The 17,996-nt window shown below is 37.5% G+C and overlaps 3 protein-coding genes and 1 long non-coding RNA gene across 4 annotated transcripts; all 4 read left to right on the top strand.

Moving 5' to 3' along the window:
* The first annotated feature begins 326 nt into the window (after positions 1–326).
* On the top strand, positions 327–1,624 carry s100w (S100 calcium binding protein W). The gene is made up of 3 exons (XM_018680481.2): positions 327–494; positions 894–1,042; positions 1,175–1,624. Exons 2-3 carry the CDS (start codon positions 902–904, stop codon positions 1,361–1,363), a joined length of 330 nt encoding a protein of 109 aa, XP_018535997.1. The 5' UTR covers positions 327–494; positions 894–901; the 3' UTR covers positions 1,364–1,624.
* Positions 1,625–4,913: 3,289 nt separating this feature from the next.
* On the top strand, positions 4,914–6,340 carry LOC127143335 (uncharacterized). Its single transcript, XR_007814662.1, has 2 exons — positions 4,914–5,317; positions 5,849–6,340. It is a non-coding gene; the product is annotated as an uncharacterized LOC127143335 (long non-coding RNA).
* Positions 6,341–12,558: 6,218 nt separating this feature from the next.
* LOC108885940 (ictacalcin) lies at positions 12,559–13,619 on the top strand. Its single transcript, XM_051076191.1, has 3 exons — positions 12,559–12,709; positions 13,233–13,369; positions 13,469–13,619. The coding sequence occupies exons 2-3, from the start codon at positions 13,238–13,240 to the stop codon at positions 13,592–13,594; spliced, it is 258 nt and encodes an 85-aa protein (XP_050932148.1). The 5' UTR covers positions 12,559–12,709; positions 13,233–13,237; the 3' UTR covers positions 13,595–13,619.
* Positions 13,620–14,032: 413 nt separating this feature from the next.
* On the top strand, positions 14,033–17,809 carry LOC108885939 (ictacalcin). The gene is made up of 4 exons (XM_018680483.2): positions 14,033–15,515; positions 16,829–16,902; positions 17,396–17,535; positions 17,636–17,809. The coding sequence occupies exons 3-4, from the start codon at positions 17,401–17,403 to the stop codon at positions 17,756–17,758; spliced, it is 258 nt and encodes an 85-aa protein (XP_018535999.1). The 5' UTR covers positions 14,033–15,515; positions 16,829–16,902; positions 17,396–17,400; the 3' UTR covers positions 17,759–17,809.
* Positions 17,810–17,996: the final 187 nt, after the last annotated feature.

Raw genomic sequence — 17,996 nt, 5'->3', positions numbered from 1 at the left:
ATGTTTGCTCTAGAAGGCAACACTGAGCAGCTTGTCAGTGAAAAAAAGAGTTTCCCCGCCTTTAACTGCTCTACTCGATCTGCAACAGAAGAGTTTATGCCCCAGTGCTGCACTCATACACACACACAAACATGTACAAAATGTCAACAACTGCAGCCATTTTCTCTGTACAGCATAAACAAGACAAATGTCTTCCAACAATAATAAACAAACTATTTTTACAGTAGAGTACAGCACAGCTTTGAGACAGGATTAGAGAGCGTGGTCTGGGTGGAGTGGGGCACATTACCCAGGCATGAATCACTGCTGGTGTGTGTATGTGAGTGTGTGAGTGTGTGTGTGTGTGTGTGTGTGTGTGTGTGTGTGTGTGTCAGACAGTGTGTGTCTACTCTTTTTAAAAGGGAGGCTCCCCCCTCAGTCTGACAAGTCTCATCTGGGACCAGGCTGGGAACACAGACGAGATCTCTCTTCACCTGGAGTACGTGAACTCTAAGGTGAGTGCTGATCAAGACAGCAAGATGTCGGGCATGGGGGAGTTTTGTGGTCGGAAAGAAAATAGTAGCTTTTAATCTAGATACTGAGCATGAAGAGCAAAGCAGCCTGGAAGATGTAATGGAAGTGACAGAATGTTGAATGTAAACTGTTAGCATTATTAATTAGATAAAACTTAAGCCACTGCAAAGTAGTTAGTTCTGGACATTTGTCAGCCTCCTTGTAGTGTTGATTTTGAACATCTGACTTTCACATCCTATGTTTATGCCTTTAAACAGTTGTCTTCAACATATGTCTATAACTTTATGTATTTCTGCATCCTGTATATTTTGTAAAGTATTGACTATTTTCTCCTGCTCTGTCAGTTCATCAGTAAAACAAACAACAATCTTTGTTTCCAGCTGCAGCTATGGCTCGTCTGGATCAAGTCATCACAAACATTGTAGATATATTTCTGGAGTACGCTGATGATGAGGGCAAGAAACGGCAGTTAAACAAGGAGGAGTTAAAGAAGGTGCTGGAGCAAGAAATACAAAGTCCTGAGTTAAAAGTAAGCAATAAAACACACTCAGATTACATGATATGCACATTTATTCACAAAGAGTTTGTTACCCCTGCCTCTTATCCACCATTTGCATGTGCTTTTCATATCCATCATTTAACTGCACAAACTGTATTTTAGAGTAAAATCAATGCAGGTGACATTGAGGAAGCCATGGAGACGCTGGACAAAAACCATGATGGCGAGATCAACTTCCGAGAGTTTTGTAGGTGTGTATCTGACCTGGCCAAATGCTACTACCACAAGAAGACGGGCAAGGGGGGCAAGAAATTCAAGGGCAAAGATCACGAATGTGGACAAGAAGACTAAAAATTAACTTTAACTTCAAATGTTTGTTGCACTTTAACATACTGAAAATATTTTATGCATGTGGCATATACACAGTGTGGATGTCATATTAGAAAATAGATGCTACTGATATCAAGCAATTTGCACAACTATCATAAACCCCAAGCCTGTTTCTCATGTCTTACATGTGATATTCATTGTTTTTGTCTCTCCATGACCTGGTTGTCAAACAAGTTTCCGTTCAATGCAAACTGAAAAGAAATAAAAAACTACAATGTTCAATTTGGTGAGGGCTTCCTTGGCTGTTTATGGCAATCACTGCATGTTTTATTGCCAAGTATCTGGTGTCAATGCTGCGGAAGGAAATGAGCACTGCTTCATCAAACATTCAACAGACATCACTCACTGTGTTCTCCATTGCACATATCACGGTCAGTGCTTCATTAAAGGAAATGATCTTATTTCCTGAGGTTCCCCATGGACTAAAACTTTGATCTATTTCGACATAAGAAGTCATTACAACTCTCTGCCCTCCTCTGTCACTCTATCTATATAGAGGAGAGGTATAAATTAAACCCATCAGAAAGAATCACTTTTAAACAACAGGAATGTATCCATGCAACTTTGCTGATTATATACAATTGTCCTCAGTATCATTTTATATTCATAAACACATGTTCCTATTGGCTGTCGTTTGCCTTGCTCCTGCCTGCTATGATTGGCTAACAGGCCTGTCTATTGGGTGCAATTTGCTGCAGGCAGTAATATAAACAAATGAAACGGTCCTAAGCTTGGCTCTATAAGAAAACAGGTGTACAGTTAGGACAGGTTTATGCAAGTTTGCTGTTAATCTTATATAAGATGAGCAAACTGCCAAAATCAGTGGAGATAACAATGGGATCTAAGCTTTAAGATTGACTCTGTACCACGTACCACAAGTTCCTATTTATGGTTATCTGTCAAAAGGATGAATAGACTAACTTGCTAAATTTTTGAAAATTTTCAAGTCTACATGGCTAACAAAGTGTCAACTACTGCATGTTAATTTATTTCTGATTTAATTTATGGAAGTTTATTTGTGTGTATGGAATCATGGCAAATTAGATCAAAATGTCTTAATATGCCTCACATTTAATTTATCAACCTAAGCTCATGACAAATGTTTCAATTACACAATTTAGAGGAAGTGTAAATGCCCACCTCCAAGAATTTAATCTAAACGTGTGTCCAAACGTTTGTGTTTAGCAGCTTTGAATAGTCACACAATGTTATGCAACACTGGAAAACATAAATGATTTGGTGCTGTTCATTTTTTCTAGAGAAACACCATTGATTTTTTCATTTGTGTCCTAAATTGCACCATTGCTTGTCAATGCGGTTGCTGCGTTGACTGTAAGCAGATTTGACTGTAACTGCACTCTCCTCTTTGCCCACTAGGTGGAGCAACTGTACCAAAATACTCAATATCTTCAATAGAAGTGAGCCTCTCCCAGCATATCATTGGTCATGCAAGCATGTCATACTCTCTTGTGCATCTTTAGTGAGTTTAAAAGAATGACTTTGACTCAAAATTTAAGTGTATATTTTCTGGCTCTAGAGGTAAAGCTCCTGTGTCTTGTATGTAGCTATGTATAAGTTGCATAAACATAAATTTAAGCATAATCCCACTTCTTGTGGGATGTTTCTCTTGGAGCGACATATAGAAACATATAATGAGTCCTAAAAACAGGAGAGAGTATAGACACAAATAAATGAAATGTATGCATGTTTCAGCCTAGTGTATTTGAATGTATACCTAATGTAATCCCAAGTATTCATTGTGGGAGCTCAGTTCCACTGGTAAAAGAGAAAAATAGATGTTATTGACTATAATTATACCGATCTTCTAATCTTGCCACCTTCAAAGTGATACTGTGGAGAAAAAAAACATTGAATATTAACTGTAGAACTGGTTTTCCCACCACAGTTTGGGAAATACCCTACTTACTGTATGTGTAAACACTCCCACCTCATCAATAAGTAAACAGGTTTCCTCCCTTCCTTCCTATTTGGTCTCTCTTTTTATTCCCAGATGTGAGCTGTGAGCATCCTGTAAGGGAAACTCATATCATGGATATATTGCATAAAACTATATAAACTATATAAAAGTTATGTCACATCTTAGAACTTAAATTAAATAGAAGGGAAGAAAGAGAGAGAGAGAGCAATCTTCATTACAAGGGACTTATTACTATTATTTTTTAGAAGAGATAAAAGAGAAGACAAAAAGTTGGGTTTAATTTATGCCTTTCTTTTGATCTGCAAACATGATTACTGAACTTCTTACGCATCTAACACCAAGTTCTGACTGGAGAGAAATCGCAGGCTTCAGGCCAGGTTTTTTTATTCAACTTGAACTGGCTGACAGGCTCGTAGAGGCGGTGCTTACCAACGAACCGATGCAAATACTAGCACAGATAGGAGGACTATCTGTGGACTATCCTTCTAGAAAGATTTCGAGTTTTTATTCTTCCTCGGCCTGTACCGAAGGTGACATAATGTTGAAAACCCATTTACAGAGACTATGAAAGTCACATTTTGTAGCTTCTGTTGTCATAGACACACAGAGGGTGGAGTCACGTTTGTGTTGTCTGTTGTCGACATTGCTTATATACGTTGATCTGGCACAACATTAATGTGTGTGTGTGTGTAAGATTCATGTGTCTCACAGGGGATTGGAGCAAATTCCATTTTACAATGGGCAAGAGGTGGGGTAGACAGTCTGGGTCTAACACTACCAGTGATTCACTCTTAAACACACCTACAGGGGATTTAGACTCACCACTAACTAGCTGGCATCTCTCTTTTCTTAAAAAACCTGTAATGTTTTACAACATTTTAGCTGGTAAATGACACTGAATTTAGTTTATTTCTCATTAGTACAACATTTATATGTAATAGCACCACACATTTTTGAATGTTTGCCTTTTAACTTGGTCTGCATTTTCTCCTTGTCATATGCATTTCTGCCATGAGTGCTGTTTAATCAAAAATTACCACAAATTTTGAAATCAGATACTTCAGTATAAATCAAATGAACTACTGTATATTTCAGAACGGAATAAATTCCTCAAGCAAAATCAGCTTACAACTATTAACAACTCTAAACTTCACAAAGAAAATATTAATAACAAGGATTTTTTGTATTGGATTAAACTACATTTTACATGTGCTACCTTTATTGTTTCTGTATAGTCTGGTATGATGTTTGGTCTTGAAGCCATTTTGACTCATAGGGACTGCATTGTTTGCCCAATAACATCTAATAATGTTAATGTTAACAAGTGTCAACAACCACAGATTATATGACTTTTACTGTGATTTACTTCCTTTGTGGCAAGTGATTTTGGATGCCTTTCAAACCACTTATCAAATCGATTAGTATAAGGTGTTTACATAAAAATATGTTAAGTGTCTCTATCTGAAAGGGGGATTAAACTCACTTTTTGTGGACACATACACACATGGGTATAACTTCTACTCATGATTTTGGACTGAGATTAATTTTACTCGAACTACTAGTTCTGTCACATTTTCTCCACAGTAAGCTGCACCCTTGCAGCTCTTCAGTGAAAAGAAGAATTTGCCTGCCTAAGATGACACTTCATGGGTCAATGGACAAATATACACATGTGAGAAACATCAGACATTTTCTCTATAAACAGCACAAACATGGATCCACCCTCTGAGTGATGATAAATGGTCAGTATGTACAGTATGGCACAAAGGGACAGTGAAGCTGGTTTACTGGGCCAGATTTTCCAGCTCATGAATCATCATGTTTCTTTGTACATGTATGTATCCAAGTGTGTCAGACATTGTGTGTCTGCTTTTATAAAAAGAGGTTTTCTCCATCAGTCAGACATCAGTCTCATCTCGGACCAGGCTGGTGACACAGACGTGATCTCTCTTCACCTACCGAACACAGACTCTAAGGTGAGTACTGATGGAAAGCAAAACGTGGAGGGAGAGAGTTTTGTGGTAAGAATAAAAGAAAGATTGTAACTTTTTAAGGGACTGAGCACAACCAGGGCAAAAGAGCCTGACATGTTGAATGGTGCAATCTCCTCCTATTGATAGAAACCAGTATCAGTCTTTTTCTCCAGTTACAGCTATGGCTCGTATGCAGCAGGGCAAAAACCTTATGGATTTGGACTGAGCATGAACAAGTGAAAACTAACATTATCATTATTTGTCATCGCTCTGTTCTATGCTATTGTAAATACAAGTAGCTCTGAGCATTTGTCATTCTCCTTTATAGTGTTGATTTTGAACCTCTGGCGTATACATTAGTTCTTATTTGTAAACTCTCGTCCAACAGCATTTGTTATGTAATTTACCAATATCAAGAGATTTAATAAACCTGATAATATATTGTCTACAAGAAACTTGGAACTTGTTTCAAAAGCATTAATTCCTGTCCATTTCCTCTTATTGGAAGAAACCATTATCAGTCTTTTTCTCCAGTTACAGCTATGGCTCGCATGGAACAGGCCATTCAAAACATTGTGGATATGTTTGTGGAGTATGCTGATGGCGATGGCAAGTTAAACAAAGAGGAGTTAAGGAAGATGATGGAAAAAGAAATTCAAAACCCTGAGATTAAAGTAAGAGACTTTACATGATTAAGTAACAATGTGCATCCACATCCATATTTAACACATTCATTCAGTTGACTTGGACAAGATCATGGAGAGGATGGACAGGAACCGCGATGGAGAGGTCAACTTCAAAGAGTTTGTTAAGTGTGTGGTTTTCATGGCCAAATGCCTCTACCGCAAGAAGACAGGGAGGTGCCAAGAAGAGGAAGACTAAGCAGAAGGCTGATGGCCTGTGTGACACCGTCTACACTGACAACAGAAGCTACAGAGTGTGACTTTCATAGTCTCTGTAAATCGGTTTTCAACATTATGTCACCTTCAGTACAGGCTGAGGAAGAATAAAAACTATGATGTTTAATTTGTTGTGGGCTCATTTATGGCTTTCACTGCATGTGTAGTTCAGTATCATTGGTGGGGAAAGAGGCAAGCACGACTGGGAACTTTTATATAGTTTATTATATCTTATATAGTTATATAGTTTGATAGGTTATATAACCTATAACATGAACTCATGAAATCATCCACTCCAAGTATTATTGCTCATGTTATGACTTGTCAAATAGTGTTGATGTATCATGCAGAAAATATGTGTGTGAAAGCAGCTGTACAGTCAGTACAAGTGCAGGTTTTTTTCATCCATTAAGGGTATATAAGGCTATCAACCTAAAGCAGCACAGGTAACAACAGGATCATAGTTTACCACTTGTTCTGTTGTGTCACAACTTGCCCAGCTCCCCCCTCATTGTCTTCTCTCCCTGTCTTCCCTTGTATTTCCTCCCCTCGTCTGTCTCTTGTGTTTGCTAGCCAGTCTCCAGCGTCCCCTTCCATTATCAAGTCTGCATTCAAGTCTCCTCTCCAACCACTCCTGAGTCTCAGTCTGCTCTTTGGTCCTAAACAAAACAGTCCATAATTTGACAGCATGTGTTTTTCGTGGCCAAATACTACACAGTAAATTAAGTGTAAAATAACATAACATATAAATTGTAGCATGTGACACTGCCTACACTGGCAACAGGTGTTACGGGATTTGACATTTAGTCTCTCTGTGAACCGGTTTTTCAAAGTCCATGCAGTGGTGTTTCATAAAAACTGTGAGGTTAAATTTAACGTGGGTTTCTTTGTCTGTTTATTGCTGCTTGTGTAGTAATATTCAATATCATTGCTTTAAAAGTAAATAAGTATAGGTTCATCTGACATTGAACATCACTCTCTTTGTTCTCTTCCTTTCTTTCTCTCTCTCTTTCCATTCATTTGTATGAACCCACCGACATGTGCCTATTTACATCTATTTGTTTGAAAGCGCTGTCTTTATGGACCTGTCAGCTAGTTCAAGCTGAATAAACAGGATATACCTGCTCTGAAGTCTGTGAGCACTCTCTTGTCAGTATTGTAGAGATGGTTAAGCCATGGTCTATGTAAATCTAAAACTAAGGTATCAACTGAAGCCAACTTGTTTGTTCCTCTTCAAACAGAAAGAATCTCATTTGAAACAGTGAAATTCTCAAGCCTTTGATAGACAGTGGTAGTTACTATGAACAAAACACAGAGGGCACACCCATAACAAAGAGGATTACACAAAAGAGTCAGAGTTGGTCATATTTGCAGAGAAATTTTATGTTATCCATTTAGAAGGAATTCTCAAATAGAATCACTGGGGTTCGCTTTTTGCAGCTGATCGCAGTTTGAACTGTTCAGTTTGCATGACTGCAGGCATTAAGATGAAGAAATAAATATATAACATTATCACAAACTGATTGAATGTGTATGACAGAGAAAGGCTAAAGTGCTGGTAGTATGTTTTATTAGAAATAACTAACACTACTTACAAAGGGTAAGCATGAGGTGTGGAGAGTAATAGAATCTGCATATTGAAAGTAGGGTTTCGCATTTCTAACCTTGGTACAGGCTTAGACAACTAGGACCCAGTCAGGCAAGGAGGGAGGGTCAGATAGTTCCTTCAATAGAGGACCGGGTAGACACTGCAGGCAGAGAGGGAGGAACTGTAGCAATAGTGCTTGACATTCTCTCCTTATTGTGGTGGTTTATATGAACAGTTGGTGTTCATGTTAATTATGGACCCTATTAGCTTAAAGCAGCACAAGTAACAATGGCATTGGAGCTGTCTCGGAATTACATAATGTTATGTAACACTGGGAGAAATATGATTCAGTAATGTTACTGTAATTATTTCTGGACCTTTAGACATTCCTGCCCTCACCACTTCCTAAATAAAAGTCACAGCCTAAGCTCACCCATGGGGTTAAAATGCTGACTATCTGCTGCATCTTCCACAGTGCCTGCCAGGTGTAGCAATAAAGTGAATTTCTGCCAACAGTTTAAATTCACTCTTTTACTCTAAAACCATAGGAATTTAAAGACACAAAACCTTTCACAGATCCAGAATACTTAACATATTTTATGTAAACCCATTATGACAAATTAAGTTAATAAGTGGTCTGCAAGGGACCCAAATTACTGGCTGCAAAAGCAACGTTATACCACAAGCAGTGTAAGCATAAATTAACTCTAATGTCTATTCTACTCCACAAAGACATATAATTAATCCTGAGGACTACACACGAGTAAATAAAGCAAATGCATGTTTTAGTAAACGTCCCCCTGCTTCCTGCCTTTGTGCTGCTAGAACATGTCATGAAGCTATGTCTCTCCTGAACACAAAGATGGAAATTATGTTGATCTCCTCTAACTACTGATAGTACGCCACCCAAAATCTATCTCTCAAGAGTGAAGTGACACCGCTACTGTAAAAAGTTTGAAATTCCTCAGAGAACAGAATTCCCCACCCCAGAATGGCAGTAATATATGTCTGAAACACAATGCTTGCTTGCTGACAAACATGAGTTTATCCCTATAAATCATAACATTATGTAGAAGGGTCAGGAACAGTCACAACACCAACACAATTTAATGCATTTCTTTACGGAATTTTAAATATTTGCTCAAGCTGATTGTGCTTGTTGATTAATCATCAGAGATTTGTTTGTATCATCTGCAAAAGGATAAAACATATGAGGCAGATAGATATCCATTTGTAGTTAACATCCACAAACAGGCAGTGGGGTTTAAAGCTCCTAAAATACTCAACAGCAATTCAACAGCCACAGCCAAAACAGAGCACTGGCAGCAGACGTTACTTTTTATGAATAGTGCTTTGTTGGAGCTGGACTTTTTATTTGGATATGGAGCTGGACAAATGAACTGATGAATATGTAAGGAGGAAATTACTGTACCTGCACAATTAACAGTTAACAGTTTGTTTGTTTTACAAAAAAGCGTTGTTTATTGCTAATGTACCGAGGAGATACATTTCACAAGAAGTTTGTGTGTGTGTGTGTGTGTGTGTGTGTGTGTGGAGGACAGTATCATACCGCTACAGGATAGTTCATTTGAGGTGCACTTTGTGCTGGCAAACATTCTCTGGCAGTGAATCATGGTGTATCCTGACCCCACTTTTTGTCTCCTACTTACTGCATGAAACTGTCTCTAATCAATACCAGCCACTCGCTATGATCATCAGATGTTCCAGCACACAGCCACAACTCAGGGTGGGATAAAAGCAAGCGCACCCCATAGTTGCAACATTATATCTGTTTATGCAAACACAAGTTGTGATCGTTGAGAGTCCTGGTAATAATACGAAAGCCTTTATTAAAAGCTTGGTAAAAGCTATTAGAAGCTATTAAAAGCCAATGAGTCACCAAGTTGGGCTGACAGAGAGTCATCTCAACTGACTTCAAATTCTTATCTCATTGAATAAACTCTATGAGATAAAAGTCGTACATACAGACAGTTAAAAAATAGCCTCTAAGGGTATAATTTTAAAATATGCTGCAAACGGTCCAATTATCCACAGTTTGTTTGTTTTCCAAAACATGTTGTTAGTAACACATTCAGAATAACCAGTAATAATGCAAACTGACAGAACACAGAAACAATGTGTTTGAAACCAGAGATCATTAAAGGACAAAGAAGGAAAGAAAAGGAGGGAGTCATACCCTGAGCAAACATGGATTCCATTGTGTTGTACTCTGAAGGTCTCATATTTCCTGATGCCTAATGGTAACTCATTGTAAACCAAGCTGCGTGGTAGCAGAGGCGTCATTTTTACTAAAACCACACAACTGCCAAGAGAACGAAGCTCCAGTTTTCATCTGATCATTCCTCTCCAAGAATATATTCAGCCAAACCATCATAAACTATAATGAACTAAACAGGATTATAACACAGTGTTGCGCAACTAGAGCTGCTTGATGGCCACAGGCTTTTTTAAAATCACGCTACATTAATCGATCGCATATGTTTGCTGATTTAAGAAAATCAAGAGGGAAGTGAATGATTTGTTCATATTTTGTGCATATCACGTAACTGAGAAACTGTGAGAAGGGAGGGGAAAAAATGAAGGCCGAGACATCAAGAAAAAGAAAACTAGAGGAATTATAGTCTTTCTTTCTTTCTTTCTTGATTTACGGCAGCTGAAACCAGTGCCTCATAATGTAATTTAGCTACTTCCTCTGTGAAATCCTCTGCTCAGGGTAAACAAGCACATATTTGCGCGCACATACACACGCATTCAACCACTGAGTTGTAGTGGAAAGTTTTCTTGGCCTTGTTACCAACAAAGGGGCAGAGAGCTCACAGAACACAACAGCTGCCTGTTTTGCCAAAAACAAAGAGCCCTGCTCTAACACCAGCAGTAGTGTGTTACACTGCATTGCTCAGTTTGTCTGTGAGAAATAGATTTTAGAGAATCGTTGGTATAAAACTAAGAGTTGTGCATGTAAAAAAGAAGGTTTAAATGTTTCTTTTGATGAATGAAGCTTTTGTGGCAATCTGTACAGTGGATGTGTTTCAGTTGTTAATGTCAGTGTGGACCAACTGACTGACTTACAGACCATAGGTGTGGCTGAGAAACATCTAATCAGTATCAAATGAGTAAGTGAAGACAGATCATTTAATACAGTGATCCTGATGCATTCAGGGCTGTTTGCTATTCAAACCTTAACTGATAATAATGGTACAGTTAGGAGAACGGTTCAGTTGAAAATCATTCCCAAAGTAGGTTTAGTAAATGTTTGAGACTTTATACTGGCCTTCTAATTAACTGGACAATCCACAAGGGCTCTACCACAAACAGTTGTATTTCATCATAGGAACTCACAAAACACAACATCTGTGTAGGAGATTCTGCACGGCCCCTGGTGTGTTTGAATCTCTTGTTATCCTGAGTGGGAAAGATTTAACTATTTTGTGTGTGTGTGTGTGTGTGTGTGTGTGTGTGTGCGTGCGTGTGTGTAAGAAGTGCAGTATCTTTTACATCTACAGAATGGGTCATTTAAGGTGAATTTTGTGCCAACAAACATTCTCTGCCAGTGAGTCACAGTGTCTCATGACCCCACCCACCCTCTTTTTTTTACTAATCTCAGACTCAGCCACTAACTCTGATCATCAGATGTTGCAGCACACATCTCAGGTTGTGATAATAGCAACATCCCACAGTTACAAAATTTTATGTGTGCATGCACCATAGAAAAGCCTGGAGGCTATAGTTTCTTTGTTGTGTTCATAATAGTTTGGATTCTTCTCTTAAGACACACTACTGTACAGAAACAGTATCAAAAGCCAGTGATTCACAAAGTTATGCTGACGTGGAGCAGTAGAATAAATTCTATCAAGAAAGAGTCATATAGAAACATAAAGACAGTTTGTCTGTGCATTTGCTGTTCCATTTTGCCATAGTTGAACAGAAACTCAGTAAAGCGCATTGTCTGTTGTAATGTTAGTCAAACAAAATGCTGCCAACAGTAGAAACAATATCATGTATTTGTAGCAAAAATTAAACTGCATTTGTGTATAAACAGGTAAATGTGCAAAAAAAAAAAAAAAAAAAGCGAGTCTTTCAAATAGTTAGACACCAGTTAATTAAGTGATATTTCAGTGAACAACAAAAACAGGAATTAATAAAAGAAACTGCACATTGATATATTAACTGGGCTTTACAAATAATGACCTAACCTTACACACTAAATACATAGAGCAGTGGAATATAAAACATAAATGGAAATGCTTATAGATCTCAGTCAAAGTGAAAAATTAGGACAGCAAGAACAAATTAACAGTCCAGGAAAATAAAGGGGTATTTCTTTTTTTCCACTAGCATTTTCCCTTTACAAGCTAGTTTTTCCTTTTACTAACTCAGTTACCTACAACCAAAGTAAGTAGTAGTAGGGCTTTAATGATGACAGCTGCGAGGGTGGTGGTAAATCAAGCCAGCATATATTCTGTTGGGTAGTTTACTTTAATGCACTTAATTTCTTTTAGCTTACTGTGTGTTTGGATTTAACTTGTGTTCTGCATATTCATTTGTAACTATAGTTGTGAGATAAAAAGCTAATACTTCCCACCAAAATGATGAAGTATATTAACACTACCGTAACTTGTACACAAATACAGGTAGTAGAAGCTCTCTGATGCTCCCCCTGCGACATTAAAAGTAAGAAAGAATGGTTTCTGGCATTGACGATTTGGAGTTTTTACCGAGGAGAAAAAAAGAGAGGAAAATGGAAAAAAAGGAGAGAACGATGGGTGGGGGCTTGGAAAGAGTGTGTGAGAGGGTGTGTCTAACTCTATTTAAAGGTTTGCGTCTGTGCTCTCCTCTCAAATCCCTCTCTTCCAGCCTTTTGATCCACCAAGTCTTCATACAACTTCGGTAAGTAGAGATATGTTTTAAAATTATCTTTAAAATACATCATTATTATGTTTTTAGACAAGTACTGTTTGTATTTATCTTAATAGTTGATACCTATCTTGATAACTAAACCTAGCATTATGTAGCATTAGATGCATGAATAAGATTCTGGGTGTGGTTCAGTCAGTGAACTATACTGATAATATGATAGTTATAACTGGAAAGTTCTCATGGTTGAAGCCTCCAAGATTTGTATTTAAACACAATTTCAGAATTATTTAAAAAGATCTATAGACATGTAGTAGGGTGGTGCTTGTTTAAGAACAAATCAGACTTGGAAGGGAATTAATCGTTTCAGTCTGCACTGAATCAGTCTGTAAAAGAGTCCTTTCATGAGAGATCGGAGGTGGACTGTTGGGCAGAGACACACCTGATTGTATCTTAACAAGCTGTTCAGCCCCTTTCAGTCTTTTAATTACCACAAAATGATTGCATACATTAATGAACACTAGGATACACAGTCCATAATATTTTCTGGTTTCAGACACCATGGCAGGTCTCCCAGCAGCAATGGCAATACTCATGGACACCTTCGACAGATATGCTGGAAAAGAAGGAGACAGCAAGACTTTGACCAAGGGAGAACTCACTGAACTGCTCCGCAACGAGCTTCCTGGGGCAGTAAGTAGAAAAGATGTAGTACCACTGCAACATAGAGCAGTGAATGACTCTTTGCCATATTTATCTACAACTACAACTCCTCATCTCCTCTTTTTTTAGGGCTCAAACAAAGCTGCTGTGGACGAATTCTTCAGCATGCTGGATAGCGACAAGGATGGTGTTGTGGATTTCACGGAGTATGTTACTTTTGTAACAGCCCTCACTGTGATCTGCAGTAAGAAATAAATGCTTTAGCCACACTGCTTCAGAACTTTCCTGCCTAATTTAATTTGTACTAAATAAAAATGCTGAGTGCTCCAACTTGCACCAGTATTACAGTCACATCTATGAAATATACATGCCATTATCATATGTCCTGAGAAGAAAAAGTTGGTTGAACCCAAACAGATTTATCATTAAATGAGCTGTTATGTAGTAGGCATTAGGGACTCAAAATGTTCTAACTTTGAGTGTATGTCATTGATGGTAAATGTCAAAAGTGGCTAATAGAAACAAAATAAATGATGTCACACTTTAAAAACATTGTTTTGCATGTATATGTGCATGTGAATAGAATACTATACATACATAAAACAGTGCAAACTCAGGAGCCTGACTCTCCCCACTGCACATATACCAGGTAGTATTGCCTTTAATCATCTTTAAAAACATGATCTGCCTTTCTGCCTTTTCATAGAATATATTACCTAAAGTTGCAGACTCTTACTTCATCTTTCTTTGTTATGTCACTGTTTGGATGCACTGAGGGAAAAGGAAACAGCTTTAAAGCTGCATCTGATTCTTAAAAAGCTGAGTGTGAGTTTAAAACTAGAGTGGCTTATATGAAGTATGTATCAAATACATCTCCAAACTGTATTAGCAGCTTACTCTATCTGCAGAAAAATGACTTGAAGTAATATTTACATACATCTACTACAGATGCTCTCATGTGCCCCTATTCTCAGTGCTGCCCTCTTGTGTTTAGGGTTTTCATGTACCTGTTAAAAGCATGAATGAGAGGTGGATCAAAACAAAAAACAAAAAAACAAAACAAGATATTTATGCACATCCATTACAGATACTTCTGTGTTTCTGTATTCTAATGCTGCCCTCTTGTGTTTAGGTTTTTTAGCAGCTTGAATCAGTAAGCCTGTTGAATAATATATCAAGTGGTCTTAGAGGAGAAGAATGACATAATGTACATGTTCATGTACCCTGTAAAATGCACTGAATGAGAGGTGGATCAAAAAAAATACAAGAGCTGTCCTAAGCCTTGTAGTCATTACATCACATCTAAAGTGGGACGAAACAGCAGCCATAGTTGGACTAACCTCTTTGGTAGGCATTAATGAGCCTCTGCACACCTCCTGCTCTCTGAACACTGAGTTTGTACCTTGTCATTTTCAAGTTCCAACCTAAAGCAGACTCCACATGGCAATTTCATTATTTCCCCAAACACCCAGAAACCAACTAGTTCCAACCAACTCCTGCTCTGGATACTACTAAAGAAATAAATCATCATTATCAAATGACCATGAATACAACTTGTCATAGCAGAAAAAGCACAGGTGTAACTGATAAAATTGATTTGTTTATTCAACAGCAGACGATGGTAACCACTTATTTATTTGCTCTTATTCTAAACATAGAGTGACTGGAATATTTGTTTGCCATAAAATTTGACAGATGCTACTTTTACTCATTCTAATGCTGTCTTGATTTAATAAATATACAGATTTTTCTTATTGAATTTATTGATTATTGATTGATTATAAGTATTCCACTGCAATGAAAGACTGATGCAATGAAAGCATTTTTTATCGATCCTGTCAAAGAGGTGATAATGTAACTACATTTTATTATTGAGGTTGTAGAGGCTGAAAGGAGAGTATATATCAACCATCATTTCTTAATACATGATATGACTTCGTCTACATTCATGTGCATCCTTATATGCAAATATGACTTGTAGCTTTCCCGTACTGGTTTTACTGGTATGAAAAAAGGCTTATGTGACAGGAAAAGCAAGAAAGAGTAGATTCCAGCGTTGACATTTTGACATTTTGTAAGTGTTACTGTGGGTAATAAAGAGAGAAAAATGACCAAAAAAAATGAGAGAAGGCTGGTTTGGAGGTTTGAAAGAGGGTGTGTCGAACCCTATTTAAAGGTTTGTGTCTGTACTCTCTGTTCAAATACCTCTCTTCCAGCCTCTCGTTCTACACAAGTCTTCATACAACATTGGTGGAAATATTTTTGTAATTCTCTTTAAAATACACCATTATTATGTATCACTGTGATCTGCAATCAGCAATAAATGCTTTGGCCACACTATTTCAGAACTTTGTTGCCTTATTGAATTTGTAGGAAATGAAAAAGTTGAGTACTAAATGCTCTTTACGATGCTGCCCTGGAGAAAGAATGCAGGAGGTGGATCCAAAAAAGAGAAAGAAATTACAAGAGTTACCCATAGCCTGTTAGAAGGTACATACTGTGCTGATTTTAAATCAGGATAGCTAAACAAAAGGTGTATTATCATCAAAAATAGAATACTGGGATAGTTATTTTTTGCAAGGCTATTAAATTTAGGAGTGCAATTAAATATTCTTTTCATTATAAATCAATCTGCTGATCATTTTCTCCCATAGATCAAAGTATCTAGACTCAAAACCTTTAAAATATAAAGAGAATGAAAACAATTTATAGATTATCAAAATAGTTTAGTCATTTTATTACCAGAGACTCCACATGGCAATTTCATTATTTGCCCAAACACCCAGAAATTAACTAGCTCCAACCAACTCCTTCTCTGAATACTGCCTGGGTTTAAAGAAATAAATCATCATTATCAAATGACCATGAATACAACTTGTCATAGCAGAAAAAGCACAGGTGCAATTGATAACATTGATTTGTTTATTCAACAGCAGACGATGGTAACCACTTATTTATTTGCTCTTATTCTAAACATAGAGTGACTGGAATATTTGTTTGCCATAAAATTTGACAGATGCTACTTTTACTCATTCTAATGCTGTCTTGATTTAATAAATATACAGATTTTTCTTATTGAATTTATTGATTCATTCAAGTATTCCACTGCAATGAAAGACTGATGCAATGAAAGCATTTTTTATCGATCCTGTCAAAGAGGTGATAATGTAACTACATTTTATTATTGAGGTTGTAGAGGCTGAAAGGAGAGTATATATCAACCACCATTTCTTAATACATGATATGACTTCATCTACATTCATGTGCATCCTTATATGCAAATATGACTTGTAGCTTTCCCGTACTGGTTTTACTGGTATGAAAAAAGGCTTATGTGACAGGAAAAGCAAGAAAGAGTAGATTCCAGCGTTGACATTTTGACATTTTGTAAGTGTTACTGTGGGTAATAAAGAGAGAAAAATGACAAAAAAAAATGAGAAAAGGCTGGTTTGGAGGTTTGAAAGAGGGTGTGTCGAACCCTATTTAAAGGTTTGTGTCTGGACTCTCTGTTCAAATACCTCTCTTCCAGCCTCTCGTTCTACACAAGTCTTCATACAACGCTGGTAAGTAGAATTCTTCTTTTTTTTAAATTCTCTTTAAAATACATCATCATTATGTTTTTAGACAAATAATGTTTGTATTTCCCTAAATAGTTGGTAATATGATGTAAGATATGTGCATGAGTTTTGGGGTGTAGTTTGTGTATTATGTGGAGCATCTGATCTGAGGAGGAAAACATGTCAATCTACAAAACAATCTCAGAGTTATTTACAAAGTCCACAGACATGCAGTAGGGTGGTGCTTAATTTTTTTTAGAACAAATCAGACTTGGAAGGAAGGAAATTATTCATTTTAGTCTGCTCTGCTCTGAATCAGTCTGTAAAATGATCAAGATCTTTCATAAGAGATCAGAGGTGGACTGTTGGGTAGAGACACTTGTGATTGTATCTTAACAAGCTGTTCAGCCTCTTCCAGTCTTTTAATTACCACACTCATGTCAAATGCATACATTAATGAACACTAGGATACACAGTCCATAATATTTTCTGGTTTCAGACACCATGGCAGGTCTCCCAGCGGCAATGGCAATACTCATGGACACCTTCGACAGATATGCTGGAAAAGAAGGAGACAAGAAGACTTTGTCCAAGGGAGAACTCACTGAACTGCTCCGCAACGAGCTTCCTGGGGCAAGCGTAAGTAGAAAAGATGTAGTACCACTGCAACATAGAGCAGTGAATGCATTTTTACCATATTTATCTACAACTACAACTCCTCTTGTCTTCCTTTCTTCAGGCCTCAGACAAAGCTGCTGTGGACGAATTCTTCAGCATGCTGGATGACGACAAGGATGGTGTTGTTGATTTCAAGGAGTATGTTACTTTTGTAACAGCCCTCACTGTGATCTGCAATCAGTAATAAATGCTTTGGCTATGCTGCTTCAGAACTCAAATAAACTCTGTTGCTTTATTTGATTTGTAGGAAATGAAAAAGTTGAGTACTAGATGCTCTTACTTAGTCTTTATGATGCTGCCCCCTTGTGTTTAAACATTATACTTTGATGTGTAAAGTCTAATGTCTAAGAGTTGCTCATAGCCTGGCAGCTTAGACATCACAGCTGAAGAAGGACTGCTGCCTCGGTCAGACTAACCTGTTA

This window comes from Lates calcarifer, linkage group LG15, assembly GCF_001640805.2.
Source record: "Lates calcarifer isolate ASB-BC8 linkage group LG15, TLL_Latcal_v3, whole genome shotgun sequence".
Lineage (NCBI taxonomy): Eukaryota > Metazoa > Chordata > Actinopteri > Centropomidae > Lates > Lates calcarifer.
This window is presented reverse-complemented; position numbering and strand designations above follow the sequence as displayed.

Bases quoted from the DNA above. Each gene is read 5' to 3' on its own strand.
- s100w (XM_018680481.2), top strand. From the start codon at position 902: ATGGCTCGTCTGGATCAAGTCATCACAAACATTGTAGATATATTTCTG. The intron at 1,043-1,174 runs GTAAGCAATAAA...ACTGTATTTTAG, and splicing joins TACAAAGTCCTGAGTTAAAA to AGTAAAATCAATGCAGGTGA.
- LOC108885940 (XM_051076191.1), top strand. From the start codon at position 13,238: ATGGCAGGTCTCCCAGCAGCAATGGCAATACTCATGGACACCTTCGAC. The intron at 13,370-13,468 runs GTAAGTAGAAAA...CTCTTTTTTTAG, and splicing joins GCAACGAGCTTCCTGGGGCA to GGCTCAAACAAAGCTGCTGT.
- LOC108885939 (XM_018680483.2), top strand. From the start codon at position 17,401: ATGGCAGGTCTCCCAGCGGCAATGGCAATACTCATGGACACCTTCGAC. The intron at 17,536-17,635 runs GTAAGTAGAAAA...TCCTTTCTTCAG, and splicing joins ACGAGCTTCCTGGGGCAAGC to GCCTCAGACAAAGCTGCTGT.